At 45.1% G+C, this 22,201-nt stretch overlaps 1 protein-coding gene across 1 annotated transcript; it reads left to right on the forward strand.

Moving 5' to 3' along the window:
* Window positions 1–7,743: 7,743 nt before the first annotated feature.
* LOC121842782 (protein 4.1-like) lies at window positions 7,744–16,705 on the forward strand. Its single transcript, XM_042312533.1, has 9 exons — window positions 7,744–7,819; window positions 8,244–8,482; window positions 8,610–8,738; window positions 9,345–9,833; window positions 14,907–15,185; window positions 15,385–15,489; window positions 15,791–15,833; window positions 15,922–15,997; window positions 16,476–16,705. Exons 1-9 carry the CDS (start codon window positions 7,744–7,746, stop codon window positions 16,696–16,698), a joined length of 1,659 nt encoding a protein of 552 aa, XP_042168467.1. The 3' UTR covers window positions 16,699–16,705.
* Window positions 16,706–22,201: the final 5,496 nt, after the last annotated feature.

Below are 22,201 nucleotides of genomic sequence, written 5' to 3' on the forward strand. Positions count from 1 at the left end.
CCTTTCCTGTCCTACAGTATCTTATCCAACCCCTCTTCCCTTCCCTGTCCTACAGTATCTTATCCAACCCCTCTTCCCTTTCCTGTCCTACAGTATCTTATCCAACCCCTCTTCCCTTCCCTGTCCTACAGTATCTTATCCAACCCCTCTTCCCTTCCCTGTCCAACAGTATCTTATCCAACCCCTCTTCCCTTTCCTGTCCAACAGTATCTTATCCAACCCTCTTCCCTTCCCTGGCCAACAGTATCTTATCCAACCCCCCTCTTCCCTTCCCTGTTCCTTACAAGTATCTTATCCAACCTCCTTCCCTGTCCCCAGTATCTTATCCATCTTCCCTTCCCTGTCCTACAGCATCTTATCCAACCCCTCTTCCCTTTCCTGTCCAACAGTATCTTATCCAACCCCTTTCCTTCCCCATCTATCCAACCTCCTTTCCCTGTCCTACAGTATCTTATCCAACGTCCTTTTCCTGTCCTACAGTATCTTATCCAACCTCCCTCCCCTGTCCCAGTATCTTATCCATCCCCTCCCCTTTCCGTCCACAGTATCTTATCCAACCCCTCCCCTTTCCTGTCCTACAGTATCTTATCCATCCCCTTTCCTGTCATACAGCATCTTATCCAACCCCCTTCCCTTCCCTGTTCTACAGTATCTTATCCATCCCCTCCCCTTTCCTGTCCTACAGCATCTTATCCAACCCCTCTTCCCTTTCCTGTCCTACAGTATCTTATCCAACCCCCTTTCCTGTCCTACAGCATCTTATCCAACCCCCTTACCCTGTCCTACAGTATCTTATCCAACCTCCTTTCCCTGTCCTACAGTATCTTATCCAACCTCCTTCCCCTGTCCTCAGTATCTTATCCATCCCTCCTTTCCTGTCCTACAGTATCTTATCCAACCCCTCTTCCCCTTCCTGTCCTACAGTATCTTATCCATCCCCTTTCCTGTCATACAGCATCTTATCCAATCCCCCTTCCCTGTTCTACAGTATCGTATCCATCCCCCCCCTTTCCTGTCATACAGCATCTTATCAATCCCCCTTCCTTCCCTTCCCTGTTCTACAGTATCTTATCCATCCCAGTATCTTATCCATCCCCCTTTCCTGTCCTACAGCATCTTATCCAAATGTCCTACAGCATCTTATTACCCTGTCCTACAGTATCTTATCCAACCTCCTTTCCCTGTCCTACAGTATCTTATCCAACCTCCTTTCCCTGTCCTACAGTATCTTATCCAACCCCTCTTTCCTGTCCCTTTCCAACCCTCTTCCCCTTCCTGTCCTACAGTATCTTATCCATCCCCTTTCCTGTCATACAGCATCTTATCCAATCCCCTTCCCTTCCCTGTTCTACAGTATCTTATCCATCCCCTCCCCTTTCCTGTCATACAGCATCTTATCCAATCCCCCTTCCTTCCCTTCCCTGTTCCCTTCCCCCTCCCCTTTCCTGTCCTACAGTATCTTATCCATCCCCACTTTCCTGTCATACAGCATCTTATCCAACCCCCTCCCCTTTCATGTCCTACAGCATCTTATCCAACCCCTCTTCCCTTTCCTGTCCTATAGCATCTTATCCAAAACCCCTTCCCTTTCCTACAGCATCTTATCCATCCCCCTCCCTTTCCTGTCCTACAGCATCTTATCCAACCCCTCTTTCCTTTCCTGTCCTATAGCATCTTATCCAACCCCTCTTCCCTTTCCTGTCCTACAGCATCTTATCCAACCCCTCTTCCCTTTCCTGTCCTACAGCATCTTATCCAACCCCCTCCCCTTTCCTGTCCTACAGCATCTTATCCAACCCCTCTTCCCTTTCCTGTCCTATAGCATCTTATCCAACCCCTCTTCCCTTTCCTGTCATACAGCATCTTATCCAATCCCCCTTCCCTTTCCTGTCATACAGCATCTTATCCAACCCCCTTCCCTTTCCTGTTCTACAGCATCTTATCCAACCCCCTTCCCTTTCCTGTCCTACAGCATCTTATCCAACCCCCTTCCCTTTCCTGTCAGCATCTTATCCAAGCATCTTATCTTATCCAATCCCCCTTCCCTTTCCTGTCCTACAGCATCTTATCCAATCCCCCCCCTTTCCTGTCCCAGCATCTTTCCAACCCCTCTTCCTTTCCTGTCCTATAGCATCTTATTCAACCCCTCTTCCCTTTCCTGTCATACAGCATCTTATCCAACCCCCTTCCCTTTCCTGTCATATAGCATCTTATCCAACCCCCTTCCCTTTCCTGTTCTACAGCATCTTATCCAACCCTTCTTTCCTGTTCTACAGCATCTTATCCAACCCCCCTTCCCTTTCTGTTCTGCATCTTATCCAATCCCCCTTCCCTTTCCTGTTCTACAGCATCTTATCCAATCCCCCCTTCCCTTTCCTGTTCTACAGCATCTTATCCAACCCCCTTCCCTTTCCTGTTCTACAGCATCTTATCCAATCCCCCTTCCCTTTCCTGTCCTACAGCATCTTATCCAATCCCCCTTCCCTTTCCTGTCCTACAGCATCTTATCCAACCCCTCTTCCCTTTCCTGTCCTATAGCATCTTATTCAACCCCTCTTCCCTTTCCTGTCAACAGCATCTTATCCAACCCCCTTCCCTTTCCTGTCATATAGCATCTTATCCAACCCCCTTCCCTTTCCTGTTCTACAGCATCTTATCCAACCCCCTTCCCTTTCCTGTTCTACAGCATCTTATCCAATCCCCCTTCCCTTTCCTGTTCTACAGCATCTTATCCAATCCCCCTTCCCTTTCCTGTTCTACAGCATCTTATCAATCCCCCTTCCCTTTCCTGTTCTACAGCATCTTATCCAATCCCCCTTCCCTTTCCTGTTCTACAGCATCTTATCCAATCCCCCTTCCCTTTCCTGTTCTACAGTCAACCCCCTTCCCTTTCCTGTTCTACAGCATCTTATCCAACCCCCTTCCCTTTCCTGTTCTACAGCATCTTATCCAACCCCCTTCCCTTTCCTGTTCTACAGCATCTTATCCAACCCCCTTCCCTTTCCTGTTCTACAGCATCTTATCCAATCCCCCTTCCCTTTCCTTTCCTATAGCGTCTTATTCAAACCCCCTTCTCATTCAAATCAAGTTTTATTAGTCAAATGCCCCGAATACAACAGGTATATAGACCTTACAGTGAAATGCTTATATACTAGTCCCTACCCAACAATGCAGTTAAAATTTTAAAAAGTAACAAGAAATTAAAGAGCAGCAGTAAAATAGCAATAGCGAGACTGTACCAGTACCCCCCTGTATATAGAGTCAATGTGCGGGGCACCGGTTAGTCAAGGTAATTGAGGTAATATGTACATGTAGGTAGAGTTATTAAAGTGACTCTGCATAAATGACAACAACAGAGAGTAGCAGCGGTGTAAAAGGGGGGGGGGATGAAAATAGTCTAGTTAGCCATTTGATGAGATGTTCAGGAGTCTTATGGCTTGGGGGTAGAAGCTGTTTAGAAGCCTATTGGACCTAGACTTGGCGCTCCGGTACCGCTTGCCGTGTGGTAGCAGGGAGAACAGTCTATGACCATGGGTGACTGGAGTCTTTGACAATTTTTAGGGCCTTCCTCTGACACCTGGCATATAGGTCCTGGATGGCAGGAAGCTTGGCCCAGTGATGTACTGGGCTGTACACACTACCCTCTGTAGTGCCTTGCGGTCGGAGGCCGAGCAGTTGCCATACCAGGCAGTGATGCAACAAGTCAGGATGCTCTCGATTGTGCAGCTGTAGAACCTTTTTGAAGATCTGAGGACCCATGCCAAAACTTTTCAGTCTCCTGAGCGGGAATAGGCTTTGTCATGCCCTCTTCATGACTGTCTTGGTATACTTGGACCATGTTAGTTTGTTGTTGATGTGGACACCAAGGAACTTGAAGCTCTCAACCTGCTCCGCTACAGCCCCGCCGATGAGAATGGGGGCGTGCTCGGTCCTCTTTTTCCTGTAGTCCACAATCATCTCCTTTGTCTTGATCACGTTGAGGGAGAGAGAGGTTGTTGTCCTGGCACCACACGGCCATGTCTCTGACCTCCTCCCTATAGGCTGTCTCGTTGTTGTCAGTGATCAGGCCTACCACTGTTGTCATCGGCAAATTTAATGATGGTGTTGGAGTCGTGCCTGGCCATGCAGTCATGAGTGAACAGGGAGTACAGGAGGGGACTGAGCACGCACCCCTGAGGGGCCCCTGTGTTGAGGATCAGCATGGCGGATGTGTTGTTACCTACCCTTACCACCCGTCAGGATGTCCAGGATCCAGTTGCAGAGGGAGGTGTTTAGTCCCAGGGCCCTTAGCTTAGTGATGAGCTTTGAGGGCACTATGGTGTTGAACGCTGAACTGTAGTCAATGAATAGCATTCTCACATAGGTGTTCCTTTTGTCCAGGTGGGAAAGTGCAGTGTGGAGTGCAAAAGAGATTGCATCCTCTGTGAATCTGTTGGGGCGGTATGCAAATTGGAGTGGGTCTAGGGTTTCTGGGATAATGGTGTTGATGTGAGGCATGACCAGCCTTTCAAAGCACTTCATGGCTACAGACTTGAGTGCTACGGGTCGGTAGTCATTTAGGCAGGTTACCTTAGTGTTCTTGGGCACAGGCACTATGGTTTTCTGCTGAAAACATGTTGGTATTACAGACTCGGACAGGGAGAGGATGAAAATGTCAGTGAAGACATTTGCTAGTTGGTCAGCGCATGCACGCAGTACATGTCCTGGTAATCCATCTGGCCCTGCGGCCTTGTGTATGTTGACCTGTTTTAATGTCTTTTCTCACATCATGAGCGTGATCACACAGTCTTCCGGAACAGCTGGTGCTCTCATGCATGTTTCAGGGTTATTTTCCTCGAAGCGGGCATATAAGTAGTTTAGCTCATCTGGTAGGCTCGTGTCACTGGGTAGCCCCCAGCTGTGCTTCCCTTTGATGAGCGTCAGAGCCGGTGTAGTATGATCCGATCTTAGTCCTGTATTGACGCTTTGCCTGCTTGATGGTTCGTCGGAGGGCATAGCAGGATTTCTTATAAGCTTCCGGGTTATACAGTCCCGTTCCTCTAGCCTTTAGCTCAGTGTGGATGTTGCCTGTAATCCATGGCTTCTGGTTGGGGTATGTACATACGGTCACTGTGGGGGCGACATCATCGATGCACTTATTGATGAAACCAATGGCTGATGTGGTGTACACCTCAATGCCATCGGAGGAATCCTGGAACATATTCCAGTCTGTGCTAGCAGAACACTCATGTAGCTTAGCATCTGCTTGTAAGCAGGAATCAGGAGGATAGAATTATGGTCAGATTTGCCAAATGGAGGGCGAGCTTTGTATGCATCTCTGTGTGTGGAGTAAAGGTGGTCCAAAATTTTTCCCACTCTGGTTGCACATTTAACATGCTGATAGAAACATGCTGATAAAAAAGACAGATTTAAGTTTCCCCGCATTAAAGTCCCCGGCCACTAGGAGCGACGCCTCTGGGTGAGCGTTTTCTTGTTTGCTTATGGCGAATACAGCTAATTTATTGCGGTCTTAGTGCCAGCATCAGTCTGTGGTGTTATGTAGAGAGCTACGAAAAATACAGATGAAAACTCTCTAGGTAGATGGTGTGGTCTACAGCTGATCATGAGATACTTTACCTCAGGCGAGCAAAACCTTGAGACTTCCTTAGATATCGTGAACCAGCTGTTATTTACAAAAATACATAGTCCGCCGCCCCTTGTCTTACCAGACGCGGCTGTTCTATCCTGCCGATACAGCGTATATCCAGCGAGCTGTATGTTGATAATGTGTTCGCTCAGCCACGACTCCATGAAGCAAAGCTATTACAGTTCTGAATGTCCCGTTGGTAGTTTAATCTTCCGCATAGGTGATCTATTTTATTTTCCAAAGATTGCACGTTTGCTAGCAGAATGGAAGGCAGTGGGGGTTTATTCGATCGCCTACTAATTCTCAGAAGGCAGCCCACCCTCCGGCCCCTTTTTCTCAGCCTTCTCTTCACGCAAATGACAGGGATCTGGGCCTGTTCCCGGGAAAGCAGTATGTCATTCACGTCGGACTCGTTAAAGAAAAAAAATCTGTCTGCCGGTTCGTGGTGAGTAATCGCAGTTCTGATGTCCAGAAGTTATTTTCGGTCATAAGAGATGGTAGTAGCAACATTATGTACAAAATAAGTAAAAAAATAAGTTACAAACAACGCAAAGAAACAAACAAAAACACAATTGGATAGAAACACGTAAAATGTCAGCCTTCTTCTCCGGCGTCATCTTAACTCCTTTCCTATAGCATCTTATTCAAACCCCCCTTCCCTTTCTTTAGTCATAGATGCACCCCAAATGGCACCCTATTCCCTACATGGTGCACTACTTTTGACCAGGGCCATAGTGGACTATGAAGGGAATAGGGTGCCATTTGGGAGACACACAGATGGTCGGAGCATCTGACGTGCACCTGACCCAACAGCTGAACACGCTGTTCACCCATTTCTGCAGGGCAATCTTTATCTCTGGCAGCTAGTTAGTCTAATGATGGTTGATGTATACAGTAGTAATGATGGTTGATGTATACAGTAGTAATGATGATCGGGATGTCAGCTGGCCTACTGGAGGTAGAACATTATAGATGTGAGAAATGATAGGGCCTCTATGCACTATGGAAAAGTGTTTTCAAAAGGGCACCAGTTTGATCAAGATTGGCAGAACTACCGTTATTTCCTGTATATTGCTCTATTTTTGACTGGTCAAAGGTAGTTGGGCCCTGGTCAAAAGTAGTGCACTACATAGTGGATAGGGTACAATTTGGGACACAGTGTGGTTGTGAGAGTCCCTGTTACTTCCCCAGGTTAGAAGCCAGACCAGAGCTGCTCACCTGGCCTTTAGCAGAGAATCTAGATGTTACCTAGTGAAGACAATGGAGGAGGCAGTCATGCAGGAGGCAGCAGCAGACACAAGACGTCTCATCTGGTCCATTAACACCATGTCTGTTTCCTGACTATTACCATTGAGATTACGCTACATTAAAAGACCCAGAGGAGATCCTGAGCACTGAGGCGTACACCACGCTGCTTGGTGCGTGTGTGTGTGTGTGTGTGTGTGTTTAGGTTGACCTAGGGAACAGGCCTATGGGGGGTTGTTGCGGTGGGGGAAGGGAGGGGCTGGATTAGTTAGAGTGCACCACAGTTATTGGTCACTAGACACAAACAATGGGAGGACTAAAGAGGATTTGGTCTCTGTGGTCCCCCCTCCCCTCCTCTCCTCCCCATACCCCTGCTGTCCCTATAGCGATGGTTCACTGTGTGTGTGTCAGGCACCCTCTGGGGTAAGGACAGCCGTGTGTGTGTGCAGCTGGAAGATCTGCCATCCTGTCTAGCGAAGTGTCTCCCTGCCCCCCACTGTATGGCAGACCTAGACATTTTAATGAACTACTAGCCTAGATGTTGAGCAATGACAACAACTAGCAGCATCAGACTAGCCTAGATGTTGAGCAATGACAACAACTAGCAGCATCAGACTAGCCTAGATGCTAACAGTGGGCTAAGTAGATGCAATCTCTGTTAACACTGTATGGAGGGCTACTAGACATATGATGATGAACTGCTATGATCTAACACAAGTACGTTGATGCTGCTGCAACTCTTTCAATGACAGCCTCACAACTGCAAGACAAGTTCACACAGTGAAGTGAACACAGTAACTGGCCATTTACTTCTCAGAAGCTCTGCATGTCCTGTGAATTTCTAAACCAATTTAGTGATGCATTGTCATGCAATGTTACATTGGGACATCTTGGCCCACCGTATGAAGCCGGCGGGGCCACAGCGGACGGATGAAAGAGCCGTGTTGGGTTAGTGCTGAGGATGATACTGACTGGAGCTGTACTAATAGACTTCTAGGCTGCTACGGAGCAGAAAGACTCCATTGTGTGTGTTTCTAATGAGCCTCTGGTAGACACAAACTGTCGTGAGCTGCCTGTCTCTCAAGAGGTCCTCCCAGACACACACACACACACTCATTCAACAAGAGGTGCCATTGTGGAGTGGGATACACTCATAACTCCATATGAAAAAGTGTTTGTGGCATATTTGATCGAGTACTCCAGTCTGAGAAAACGTAGTAGTAGCTCATGCTATAGAATGCCATCAGTGCATCACTGTTGACTGTCCATAATCATGTCTTGCTTGTGTGTATGTTGCTGTGCATCATCCAACATGACAACACACAAAGCTTTCTCTTTCCTATAACTGACTCCTCCATGTCATGTTCTGCAGTGTGTACCATGACAACAGAGGCTAGCGCGGTGGGCGAGGCGGACACAGAGGGCAAGCCGAAGCCCAGTGTAGCAGAGGCAGAGAGAAGACCGGAGACCAAGCAGAGCTCGGAGGCAGAGATACAACTGGAGAACAAGCAGAGCCCAGAGCCAGAAACAGAGAGAGAACCGGAGAACAAGCAGAGCCCAGAGGCAGCGGAGCCAGATAGGGAGAAGCCCAGCCAGAAGACCCAGGAGCAGGCCTCACAGCCTGGCTCCACAGAGACCCCATCTTCACCACCACCACTGAGGAGGAGCAGCTAGTGAAGCCCCGCCAGCGCACCTCAGCCAGCCGGGGCCTCTCACGCCTCTTCTCCTCCTTCCTCAGCGGCGCTCGCAGTGCTCAGACGTAGAGTGGGCTGAGGTCGAGAAGGCGGAGAAGGACAGGAAAGAGAAGGCAGAGGCTGGAACAAAGGAGGAAAAGTTAGAGCAGGCCAAGGGGGAGGAGAAGAAAGAGGCAGAGGAAAGGGGGGAGAAGAAAGAGGAGGAAGAAGCAGCAAAGAAATCAAAGAAGAAAGAGGAGGAAGAAGCAGCAAAGAAAGCAGAGAAGAAGCAGAAGAAAGAAGAGGAAGAAGCAGCAAAGAAAGAGGCAGTGAAGAAGAAGAAAGAAGAGAAAGAGGCAGCAAAGAAAGCAGAGAAGAAGAAGAAAGAGGAAGAAGAGGCAGCAAAGAAAGCAGAGAAGAAGAAGAAAGAGGAGGAAGAAGCAGCAAGGAAAGCGAAGAAGAAAGAGGAGGAAGAGGCAGCAAAGAAAGCAGAGAAGAAGAAAAAAGAAGAGGAAGGGGTAACGAAGAAAGAGGCAGAGCAGCAGAATCAAGAGGAAGAGGAAGAGGCAGCAAAGAAAAAGGAGGAGGAGAAGAAGAAAGAGGAAGAAGAGGCAGCAAAGAAAGAGGAGGAGAAGAAGAAGAAAGAGGGAGAGGCAGCAAAGAAAGCAGAGAAGAAGGAGGGAGAGGCAGCAAAGAAAGAGGAGAAGAAGAAAGAGGAGGGAGAGGCAGCAAAGAAAGCAGAGGAGAAGAAAGAGGAGGAAGAGGCAGCAAAGAAAGCAGAGAAGAAGAAGAAAGAGGAGGAAGAGGCAGCAAAGAAAGCAGAGACGAAGAAGAAAGAGGAGGAAGAGGAAGCAAACAAAGCAGAGAAGAGGAAAGACGAAGAGGAGTCAGCAAAGAAAGCAGAGAAGAAGAAAGAGGAGGAAGGGGCAGCAAAGAAAGAGGAGAAGAAGAAAGGGGAGGAAAAGACAACGAAAAAAACGCAAAAGGGGAAGAAGAAAGAGAAAGAAAATAAAGAGGAGGAGAAGGGGAAGAAGAACGAGGCGAATAAAGAGGTAAAGAAGAACGAGGAGAATAAAGAGTTAAAGAAGAAAAAACGGAAGGGCAAAAAGAAAGCAGGGGAGGAGCACAAAGCAGGGGAGCAGTCCACAACAGAGGTGCAGGTGAAAGCCCCCATCGCAGCCCCGGAGCCAGAGCTCAGAGCAGAGGCGGAGGGGGAGGCTGAACCGGAGAGGCAGGAGGAGCCGGTAGAGGCCCAGGACCATCACTCCATCAGCAGTGCAGAGACACAGGTGAGTGAGGGAGACAATGAACTTCTCACCTAGGGCATGGGTGCACAACTCTGTTCCTTGGGGAAAGCTATCCTGCTGTTTTTTTTGTTGTTCTGATTTAGATTGTGGGAGACAGCTTTTGCAGTGCGCAAAAAAACAAAAATGCAGAATTATCATACCTACACTGAACAAAAATATAAACGCAACATGTGAAGTGTTGGTCCCATGTTTCATGAGCTGAAATAAAAACTCCCAGAAATGTTCCATATGCACAAAATGCTTATTTTCTCTCAAATGGTATGCACAAATTGGTTTTACATCCCTGATCGTGAGCATTTCTCCTTTGTCAAGATAATTAATCCACCTGACAGGTGTGGTATAATCAAGAAGTTGATTAAAGAGCATGATCATTACACAGGTGCACCTTGTGCTAGGGACAATAAAAGGCCACAAAGCCACAGATGTCTCACGTTTTGAGGGAGTGTGCTGTTGCCATGCAGAATTGACTTTATTTTAATTGACTTTTTTACTTATATGAACTGTAACTGAAATTGCTGCGTTTATATTTTTGTTCAGTATATTATTAAACGTGTCAATGAGTTGCCTTCCCATTTTTTTAATATATTTTTTTACAATGCTGTTATTATTTTGCACATTGAGGGGCTGCATTGCAGCAGACAGAAGATGTAGGCCAATGAGTCTCAAGTGAGAGACTGGAGTAAAAATAAGTGAAGTGAACATCAAGCACAGAAACTGAAGGAACATGTTACCCAGAGTCTGATCAACAACATAGCATTCAGAGAATAGCTACACTGAAGACACTCAGAGTAGCAGGAGAGAGAGGTACAGGACAGAACATCAAATAGTTTGGTGCTTGACTGGGGTGGGCTGCTGACTCAGTAGAACTGACTAGGCTGCTCTGTGCAGGTCTAGAGCCACCTAGATCTAGTCTGCGTTAGGAAAAGTACCGCTTCAAGTTATTATTTAATAACTGAAGTAACATTGCTGTTACATAGTAATCTAGTACTACTAATCTAGTAGTGCTGAGCGAAAAAACCAACTTGATGCTCAGTTTGTGTGACGATGTAGTAGGGAGTTGAAGTTTCCAACAGACCAAAATTCAACATAGTTTACAGCAGAAATGTGGTAATTAACTACAATGAACATAATCCATTGCTTGTCTGGTCTCGGTCTGTGTGGAGCAGAGATGAGAGAACAAGAGAGAGGGATAGAGAGCCGTTGCTTTGTGAGGTATCTCTACCTGAAAATACATAATCTAAGTGATTGATAGTTGGTATTAAGCATAAAAGTATGCCTTATTTACTTTGAAGAACTACTAAAATAGTGATTTTGTCAGACAGCATAGGCAGCAGCTCTGTACAGATGAGATGATGACTTGGAATGAAATAATAAAGTCATCAAATAAAACAAATATTTTATTAAAGTAAATTACTGTGAAGAAATGGTTAATAAGTGATAAGCAAAGGTCAGTCATTACCATCATGGACTTTTATTAATGGTTTGATTCTGTGTTGTTACAACCTTTAACCCACATAATGCATGCTGCATTTATTGTAAAAAAATGTTTTATAGAAACCGAAATCAAAACGGAGATTGCTTTTTTTAATAATCGAACCGAAACAAGAACCGAGGGATAAAAACAAAACAATTCTCAGCACTATAATCAAGGACAAGAGTTGAACTGTAGTTGGAAGAGAGAAGAGCATGGCGGTATGAAAGCTGTTTGTTATAACACAGAAGAAGGACTACAGTGTGTGTAGTGTAGTTGGAAGAGAGAAGAGCATGGCGGTATGAAAGCTGTTTGTTATAACACAGAAGGACTGCTGGTCTCAGAAGAAGGACTGCAGTGTGTGTAGTGTAGTTGGAAGAGAGAAGAGCATGGCGGATGAAAGCTGTTTGTTATAACACAGAAGAAGGACTGCAGTGTGTGTAGTGTAGTTGGAAGAGAGAAGAGCATGGCGGTATGAAAGCTGTTTGTTATAACACAGAAGAAGGACTGCAGTGTGTGTAGTGTAGTTGGAAGAGAGAAGAGCATGGCGGATGAAAGCTGTTTGTTATAACACAGAAGAAGGACTGCAGTGTGTGTAGTGTAAGAGAGAAGAGCATGGCGGTATGAAAGTGTTTGTTATGACTAGTGTAGTGTAGTTGGAAGAGAGAAGAGCATGGCGGTATGAAAGCTGTTTGTTATAACACAGAAGAAGGACTGCAAAGTGTAGTGGAAAGAGAAGAGCATTGAAAGCTGTTTGTTATAACACAGAAGAAGGACTACAGTGCGTGTAGTGTAGTTGGAAGAGAGAAGAGCATGGCGGTATGAAAGCTGTTTGTTATAACACAGAAGAAGGACTGCAGTGTGTGTAGTGTAGTTGGAAGAGAGAAGAGCATGGCGGTATGAAAGCTGTTTGTTATAACACAGAAGAAGGACTGCAGTGTGTGTAGTGTAGTTGGAAAGAGAAGAGCATGGCGGTATGAAAGCTGTTTGTTATAACACAGAAGAAGGACTACAGTGCGTGTAGTGTAGTTGGAAGAGAGAAGAGCATGGGTATGAAAGCTGTTTGTTATAACACAGAAGAAGGACTGCAGTGTGTAGTGTAGTTGGAAGAGAGAAGAGCATGGCGGTATGAAAGCTGTTTGTTATAACACAGAAGAAGGACTGCAGTGTGTGTAGTGTAGTTGGAAGAGAGAAGAGCATGGCGGTATGAAAGATTTTGTTATAACACAGAAGAAGGACTGCAGTGTGTTAGTGTAGTTGGAAGAGAGAAAGCACAAAATGAAAGCTGTTTGTTATAACACAGAAGAAGGACTGCAGTGTGTGTAGTGTAGTTGGAAGAGAGAAGAGCATGGCGGTATGAAAGCTGTTTGTTATAACACAGAAGAAGGACTGCAGTGCGTGTAGTGTAGTTGGAAGAGAGAAGAGCATGGCGGTATGAAAGCTGTTTGTTATAACACAGAAGAAGGACTGCAGTGCGTGTAGTGTAGTTGGAAAGAGAAGAGCATGGCGGTAGAGCTGTTTGTTATAACACAGAAGAAGGACTGCAGTGTGTAGTGTAGTTGGAAGAGAGAAGAGCATGGCGGTATGAAAGCTGTTTGTTATAACACAGAAGAAGGACTGCAGTGTGTGTAGTGTAGTTGGAAGAGAGAAGAGCATGGCGGTATGAAAGCTGTTTGTTATAACACAGAAGAAGGACTGCAGTGTGTGTAGTGTAGTTGGAAGAGAGAAGAGCATGGCGGTATGAAAGCTGTTTGTTATAACACAGAAGAAGGACTGCAGTGTGTGTAGTGTAGTTGGAAGAGAGAAGAGCATGGCGGTATGAAAGCTGTTTGTTATAACACAGAAGAAGGACTGCAGTGTGTGTAGTGTAGTTGGAAGAGAGAAGAGCATGGCGGTATGAAAGCTGTTTGTTATAACACAGAAGAAGGACTGCAGTGTGTGTAGTGTAGTTGGAAGAGAGAAGAGCATGGCGGTATGAAAGCTGTTTGTTATAACACAGAAGAAGGACTACAGTGTGTGTAGTGTAGTTGGAAGAGAGAAGAGCATGGCGGTATGAAAGCTGTTTGTTATAACACAGAAGAAGGACTACAGTGTGTGTAGTGTAGTTGGAAGAGAGAAGAGCATGGCGGTATGAAAGCTGTTTGTTATAACACAGAAGAAGGACTACAGTGCGTGTAGTGTAGTTGGAAGAGAGAAGAGCATGGCGGTATGAAAGCTGTTTGTTATAACACAGAAGAAGGACTGCAGTGTGTGTAGTGTAGTTGGAAGAGAGAAGAGCATGGCGGTATGAAAGCTGTTTGTTATAACACAGAAGAAGGACTGCAGTGTGTGTAGTGTAGTTGGAAGAGAGAAGAGCATGGCGGTATGAAAGCTGTTTGTTATAACACAGAAGAAGGACTGCAGTGTGTGTAGTGTAGTTGGAAGAGAGAAGAGCATGGCGGTATGAAAGCTGTTTGTTATAACACAGAAGAAGGACTACAGTGTGTGTAGTGTAGTTGGAAAGAGAAGAGCATGGCGGTATGAAAGCTGTTTGTTATAACAGAAGAAGGACTGCAGTGTAGTTGGAAAGAGAAGAGCATGGCGGTATGAAAGCTGTTTGTTATAACACAGAAGAAGGACTGCAGTGTGTGTAGTGTAGTTGGAAGAGAGAAGAGCATGGCGGTATGAAAGCTGTTTGTTATAACACAGAAGAAGGACTACAGTGTGTGTAGTGTAGTTGGAAGAGAGAAGAGCATGGCGGTATGAAAGCTGTTTGTTATAACACAGAAGAAGGACTGCAGTGCGTGTAGTGTAGTTGGAAGAGAGAAGAGCATGGCGGTATGAAAGCTGTTTGTTATAACACAGAAGAAGGACTGCAGTGTGTGTAGTGTAGTTGGAAGAGAGAAGAGCATGGCGGTATGAAAGCTGTTTGTTATAACACAGAAGAAGGACTGCAGTGTGTGTAGTGTAGTTGGAAGAGAGAAGAGCATGGCGGTATGAAAGCTGTTTGTTATAACACAGAAGAAGGACTGCAGTGTGTGTAGTGTAGTTGGAAGAGAGAAGAGCATGGCGGTATGAAAGCTGTTTGTTATAACACAGAAGAAGGACTGCAGTGTGTGTAGTGTAGTTGGAAGAGAGAAGAGCATGGCGGTATGAAAGCTGTTTGTTATAACACAGAAGAAGGACTGCAGTGTGTGTAGTGTAGTTGGAAGAGAGAAGAGCATGGCGGTATGAAAGCTGTTTGTTATAACACAGAAGAAGGACTGCAGTGTGTGTAGTGTAGTTGGAAGAGAGAAGAGCATGGCGGTATGAAAGCTGTTTGTTATAACACAGAAGAAGGACTGCAGTGTGTGTAGTGTAGTTGGAAGAGAGAAGAGCATGGCGGTATGAAAGCTGTTTGTTATAACACAGAAGAAGGACTGCAGTGCGCTCCATGCTCTTCTCTCTAACAGCTACACTGAAAGTCTCTTGTCCTTATTTCCTGAGGATAATGACTGCATTATATTTTGAGTCACTCTGTCTATTACATAAATGTAACTGTCTTCAATTAGAAATGAAACATCCTGACAACATGTCTGTCATATGACCTTTCTGTGACCCCCTAGCCAGCACAGGCGGAGCAGAAGGTGAACGCCGAGGTAGAGAAGGAGGGGGACGAGAAGGAGGCGGGAGTAGAGGAGAAAGAGAAGAAAGAAGAAACAGAGGAAGAGCCAGCCGAGCAGATGGAGGAGGAGGAGGGAGAGGCGAACGGAGGGGAAGGGGAGAACACTAATGGAGAAGACAAGATGGCTTTAGCAGAGGAGGCCAAACCCTCCAAGCGTCCGCGGATCATGCAGTGTAAAGTCACCCTCCTGGACGACACTCTGTTTGAGTGTGAGCTCGGTGTAAGACACTTCTCAAATACACCGTTGTCTTTTCAGCCTTGTTCTAGTCTTTTCTACACTTCAAATAATTGCCCATCAACTCTGTTTCTGACTTAATCTTTTTGAATGCATAGTTGTGATCGTTTGTGAGTACAACCAGTAATATTTCTTCCTTACTGAATGTTTGTGTGATTGGTCTCCTCTCTGTCTCCCTGTGTAGAAACATGCGACGGGCTCGGATCTGTTTGTGAAGGTGTGTGACCACCTCAACCTGCTGGAGAGAGACTACTGTGGCCTGGCCGTCTGGGATACCCCCACCTCCAGGGTACAGTACACTTTGCCTGGTTTAAGAATGGGGTGCTAATCTAGGGTGAAGTGGTGAACAGTAATCTTAACCTTCCAAGTGAAAGGAGGGTAGATGGCATCTCATCTGTGGAGATTTCCTTTGGGAGAGAAAGATATGTTCAGTGAGTGGGTTGTTTTGCGTGTAGTTTGACTGCATGTTCTTGCCCATTAGAGAAACAGTACTTATAGGATGGAAGGTGCAGTTTCACCACATAGGGCAAAATGACTTTCTTACAGTACGATGGCGTTCATTGAGTCTGTTCTCCCGCTGTCATTTACAGACATGGCTGGACGCCTCCAAAGAGATCCGGAAACAGGTGGCAGGTGGGTGATGTCAATACGATGACCTACAGTAAATACATGTTTCTAACTCAAATGACCAACAGTACTCACACTGTATTTTCATCTCCAGATTATACATACGAGTTCACTTTCAATGTGAAGTTCTACCCTCCTGATCCAGCTCAGCTCACAGAAGACCTCACCAGGTTAATCTACACACACATCTAAATATCTGCCGTTAACTCAATTTCAGGGTGTCAGTGGTTAACTCCCACTCCCCTCCCTCTCTCTCTTCACTCTCTCTCTCCCTCTCTCTCTCTCTCCACCCTCGCCCCCCTCTTTTCCCTTAACCCCCCCTTCCTCTTTCTCTCTCTCACTCCCTCGCTCTCCCTCCCTCCTCCGCCCCCTCGCACTCTCTCTCCCTCCACCCCTCTCTTGCTCACCCTCCACCCCCTCGCAATATCTCTCTCACCCTTCACCTCTCGTCTCTCCTCTCTCTCTTTTCTCTCACCTTTCACCCCTCCCCTCTCTTCACCCCCCTCTCTGCTCTCTTGCTCCTGCTCTCTCCACCCCTCTGTCTCACCCACCCCTTTCTCTCTCCTTCCACCCCCCTCTCTCTTCCCCCACCCCCTTTCTCTCTCTCTACTCCATCTACCCCTCCCTCTCTCTCCCTCCCTCTCGCAGGTACTACCTGTGTCTACAGCTGCGTAAAGACATCCTGAGTGGCCTGCTGCCATGCTCCTTTGTAACTCTGGCCATGCTAGGCTCCTACACGGCCCAGTCTGAGCTGGGGGAGTATGATCCAGAGGTCCACGGCTCTCACTACACCAAGGAGCTGAGGCTGGCCCCGGGACAGGGCAAAGAGCTGGAGGACAAGGTCATGGAGTTGCACCGCACATACAGGTAAGAACCAGGGGAGGACTAGAAAAGACCAGGAGGACCAGACTATATACTGGAACTATCATGTAGAAAAGACCAGGGAGGACCAGACTCTATACTGGAACTAATGTAGAAAAGACCAGGGAGGACCAGACTATATACTGGAACTATCATGTAGAAAGACCAGGGAGGACCACTATATACTGGAACTATGATGTACAAAAAAAGACCAGACTCTATACTGGGAGGACCAGACTATATACTGGAACTATCATGTAGAAAAGACCAGGGAGGACCAGACTCTATACTGGAACTATCATGTAGAAAGGACCAGACTATATACTGGAACTATCATGTAGGACCAGACCAGACTATACTGGAACTATCATGTAGAAAAGACCAGGGAGGACCAGACTATATACTGGAACTATCATGTAGAAAAAAGACCAGGGAGGACCAGACTCTATACTGGAACTATCATGTAGAAAAGACCAGGGAGGACCAGACTCTATACTGGAACTATCATGTAGAAAAGACCAGGGAGGACCAGACTATATACTGGAACTATCATGTAGAAAAGACCAGGGAGGACCAGACTCTATACTGGAACTATCATGTAGAAAAGACCAGACTATATACTGGAACTATCATGTACAAAAGACCAGGGAGGACCAGACTCTATACTGGAACTATCATGTAGAAAAGACCAGGGAGGACCAGACTCTATACTGGAACTATCATGTAGAAAAGACCAGACTATATACTGGAACTATCATGTAGAAAAGACCAGGGAGGACCAGACTCTATACTGGAACTATCATGTAGAAAAGACCAGACTATATACTGGAACTATCATGTAGAAAAGACCAGGGAGGACCAGACTCTATACTGGAACTATCATGTAGAAAAGACCAGGGAGGACCAGACTATATACTGGAACTATCATGTAGAAAAGACCAGGGACGACCAGACTATATACTGGAACTATCATGTACAAAAGACCAGGGAGGACCAGACTATATACTGGAACTATCATGTACAAAAGACCAGGGAGGACCAGACTCTATACTGGAACTATGATGTAGAAAAGACCAGGGAGGACCAGACTCTATACTGGAACTATCATGTAGAAAAGACCAGACTATATACTGGAACTATGATGTACAAAAGACCAGGGAGGACCAGACTATATACTGGAACTATCATGTAGAAAGGACCAGGGAGGACCAGACTCTATACTGGAACTATCATGTACAAAAGACCAGGGAGGACCAGACTATATACTGGAACTATCATGTAGAAAAGACCAGACTATATACTGGAACTATCATGTAGAAAAGACCAGGGAGGACCAGACTATATACTGGAACTATCATGTAGAAAAGACCAGGGAGGACCAGACTATATACTGGAACTATCATGTACAAAATACCAGGGAGGACCAGACTCTATACTGGAACTATGATGTAGAAAAGACCAGGGAGGAACAGACTATATACTGGAACTATCATGTACAAAAGACCAGGGAGGACCAGACTCTATACTGGAACTATCATGTAGAAAAGACCAGACTATATACTGGAACTATGATGTACAAAAGACCAGGGAGGACCAGACTATATACTGGAACTATCATGTAGAAAAGACCAGACTATATACTGGAACTATCATGTAGAAAAGACCAGACTATATACTGGAACTATCATGTACAAAAGACCAGGAGGACCAGACTATATACTGGAACTATCATGTAGAAAAGACCAGACTATATACTGGAACTATCAGTAGAAAAGACCAGACTATATACTGGAACTATCATGTACAAAAGACCAGGGAGGACCAGGGAGAAAAGACCAGACTATATACTGGAACTATCATGTAGAAAAGACCAGGGAGGACCAGACTCTATACTGGAACTATCATGTAGAAAAGACCAGGGAGGACCAGACTCTATACTGGAACTATCATGTAGAAAAGACCAGGGAGGACCAGACTCTATACTGGAACTATCATGTAGAAAAGACCAGGGAGGACCAGACTATATACTGGAACTATCATGTAGAAAAGACCAGGGAGGACCAGACTCTATACTGGAACTATCATGTAGAAAAGACCAGGAGGACCAGACTATATACTGGAACTATCATGTAGAAAAGACCAGGGAGGACCAGACTATATACTGGAACTATCATGTACAAAAGACCAGGGAGGACCAGACTCTATACTGGAACTATGATGTAGAAAAGACCAGGGAGGAACAGACTATATACTGGAACTATCATGTAGAAAAGACCAGGGAGGACCAGACTCTATACTGGAACTATCATGTAGAAAAGACCAGGGAGGACCAGACTATATACTGGAACTATCATGTAGAAAAGACCAGGGAGGACCAGACTCTATACTGGAACTATGATGTAGAAAAGACCCAGACTATATACTGGAACTATCATGTAGAAAGGACCAGGGAGGACCAGACTATATACTGGAACTATCATGTAGAAAAGACCAGGGAGGACCAGACTATATACTGGAACTATCATGTAGAAAGGACCAGGGAGGACCAGACTCTATACTGGAACTATCATGTACAAAATACCAGGGAGGACCAGACTATATACTGGAACTATCATGTAGAAAAGACCAGACTATATACTGGAACTATCATGTACAAAAGACCAGGGAGGACCAGACTATATACTGGAACTATGATGTAGAAAAGACCAGACTATATACTGGAACTATCATGTACAAAAGACCAGGGAGGACCAGACTCTATACTGGAACTATGATGTACAAAAGACCAGGGAGGACCAGACTATATACTGGAACTATCATGTAGAAAAGACCAGGGAGGACCAGACTCTATACTGGAACTATCATGTAGAAAAGAAAGGACCAGACTATATACTGGAACTATCATGTAGAAAAGACCAGGGAGGACCAGACTATATACTGGAACTATCATGTAGAAAAGACCAGGGAGGACCAGACTATATACTGGAACTATCATGTAGAAAAGACCAGGGAGGACCAGACTATATACTGGAACTATCATGTAGAAAAGACCAGGGAGGACCAGACTATATACTGGAACTATCATGTAGAAAAGACCAGGAGGACCAGACTATATACTGGAACTATCATGTACAAAAGACCAGGGAGGACCAGACTATATACTGGAACTATGATGTAGAAAAGACCAGGGAGGAACAGACTATATACTGGAACTATCATGTAGAAAAGACCAGGGAGGACCAGACTCTATACTGGAACTATCATGTAGAAAAGACCAGACTATATACTGGAACTATCATGTAGAAAAGACCAGACTATATACTGGAACTATCATGTAGAAAAGACCAGACTATATACTGGAACTATCATGTAGAAAAGACCAGACTATATACTGGAACTATCATGTAGAAAAGACCAGACTATATACTGGAACTATCATGTAGAAAAGACCAGACTATATACTGGAACTATCATGTAGAAAAGACCAGACTATATACTGGAACTATCATGTAGAAAAGACCAGGGAGGACCAGACTATATACTGGAACTATCATGTAGAAAAGACCAGACTATATACTGGAACTATCATGTAGAAAAGACCAGGGAGGACCAGACTCTATACTGGAACTATCATGTAGAAAAGACCAGGGAGGACCAGACTCTATACTGGAACTATCATGTAGAAAAGACCAGGGAGGACCAGACTCTATACTGGAACTATCATGTAGAAAAGACCAGGGAGGACCAGACTATATACTGGAACTATCATGTAGAAAAGACCAGGGAGGACCAGACTCTATACTGGAACTATCATGTAGAAAAGACCAGGGAGGACCAGACTATATACTGGAACTATCATGTAGAAAAGACCAGGGAGGACCAGACTATATACTGGAACTATCATGTAGAAAAGACCAGACTATATACTGGAACTATGATGTACAAAAGACCAGGGAGGACCAGACTATATACTGGAACTATCATGTAGAAAAGACCAGGAGGACCAGACTATATACTGGAACTATCATGTAGAAAAGACCAGGGAGGACCAGACTATATACTGGAACTATCATGTAGAAAAGACCAGGGAGGACCAGACTATATACTGGAACTATCATGTAGAAAAGACCAGGGAGGACCAGACTATATACTGGAACTATCATGTAGAAAAGACCAGGGAGGACCAGACTATATACTGGAACTATCATGTACAAAAGACCAGGGAGGACCAGACTCTATACTGGAACTATGATGTAGAAAAGACCAGGGAGGAACAGACTATATACTGGAACTATCATGTACAAAAGACCAGGGAGGACCAGACTCTATACTGGAACTATCATGTAGAAAAGACCAGACTCTATACTGGAACTATCATGTACAAAAGACCAGACTATATACTGGAACTATGATGTAGAAAAGACCAGACTCTATACTGGAACTATGATGTAGAAAAGACCAGACTATATACTGGAACTATCATGTACAAAAGACCAGACTATATACTGGAACTATCATGTAGAAAAGACCAGACTATATACTGGAACTATCATGTAGAAAAGACCAGACTATATACTGGAACTATCATGTACAAAAGACCAGAAAAGACCAGGAGAACTATCATGTAGAAAAGACCAGACTATATACTGGAACTATCATGTAGAAAAGACCAGGGAGGACCAGACTATATACTGGAACTATCATGTAGAAAAGACCAGGGAGGACCAGACTATATACTGGAACTATCATGTAGAAAAGACCAGGGAGGACCAGACTATATACTGGAACTATGATGTAGAAAAGACCAGGGAGGAACAGACTATATACTGGAACTATCATGTAGAAAAGACCAGGGAGGACCAGACTCTATACTGGAACTATGATGTAGAAAAGACCAGGGAGGACCAGACTATATACTGGAACTATCATGTAGAAAAGACCAGGGAGGACCAGACTCTATACTGGAACTATCATGTAGAAAGACCAGGGAGGACCAGACTATATACTGGAACTATCATGTAGAAAAGACCAGGGAGGACCAGACTATATACTGGAACTATCATGTAGAAAAGACCAGGGAGGACCAGACTATATACTGGAACTATCATGTAAAAGACCAGGGAGGACCAGACTATATACTGGAACTATCATGTACAAAAGACCAGGGAGGACCAGACTATATACTGGAACTATCATGTAGAAAAGACCAGGGAGGACCAGACTATATACTGGAACTATCATGTACAAAAGACCAGGGAGGACCAGACTCTATACTGGAACTATGATGTAGAAAAGACCAGGGAGGAACAGACTATATACTGGAACTATCATGTACAAAAGACCAGGGAGGACCAGACTCTATACTGGAACTATCATGTAGAAAAGACCAGACTATATACTGGAACTATGATGTAGAAAAGACCAGGGAGGACCAGACTATATACTGGAACTATCATGAAAAGACCAGAAAAGACCAGGGAGGACCAGACTATATACTGGAACTATCATGTAGA

The sequence above is a fragment of the Oncorhynchus tshawytscha genome, unplaced genomic scaffold, assembly GCF_018296145.1.
Source record: "Oncorhynchus tshawytscha isolate Ot180627B unplaced genomic scaffold, Otsh_v2.0 Un_contig_19644_pilon_pilon, whole genome shotgun sequence".
NCBI classification, from domain to species: Eukaryota; Metazoa; Chordata; class Actinopteri; order Salmoniformes; family Salmonidae; genus Oncorhynchus; species Oncorhynchus tshawytscha.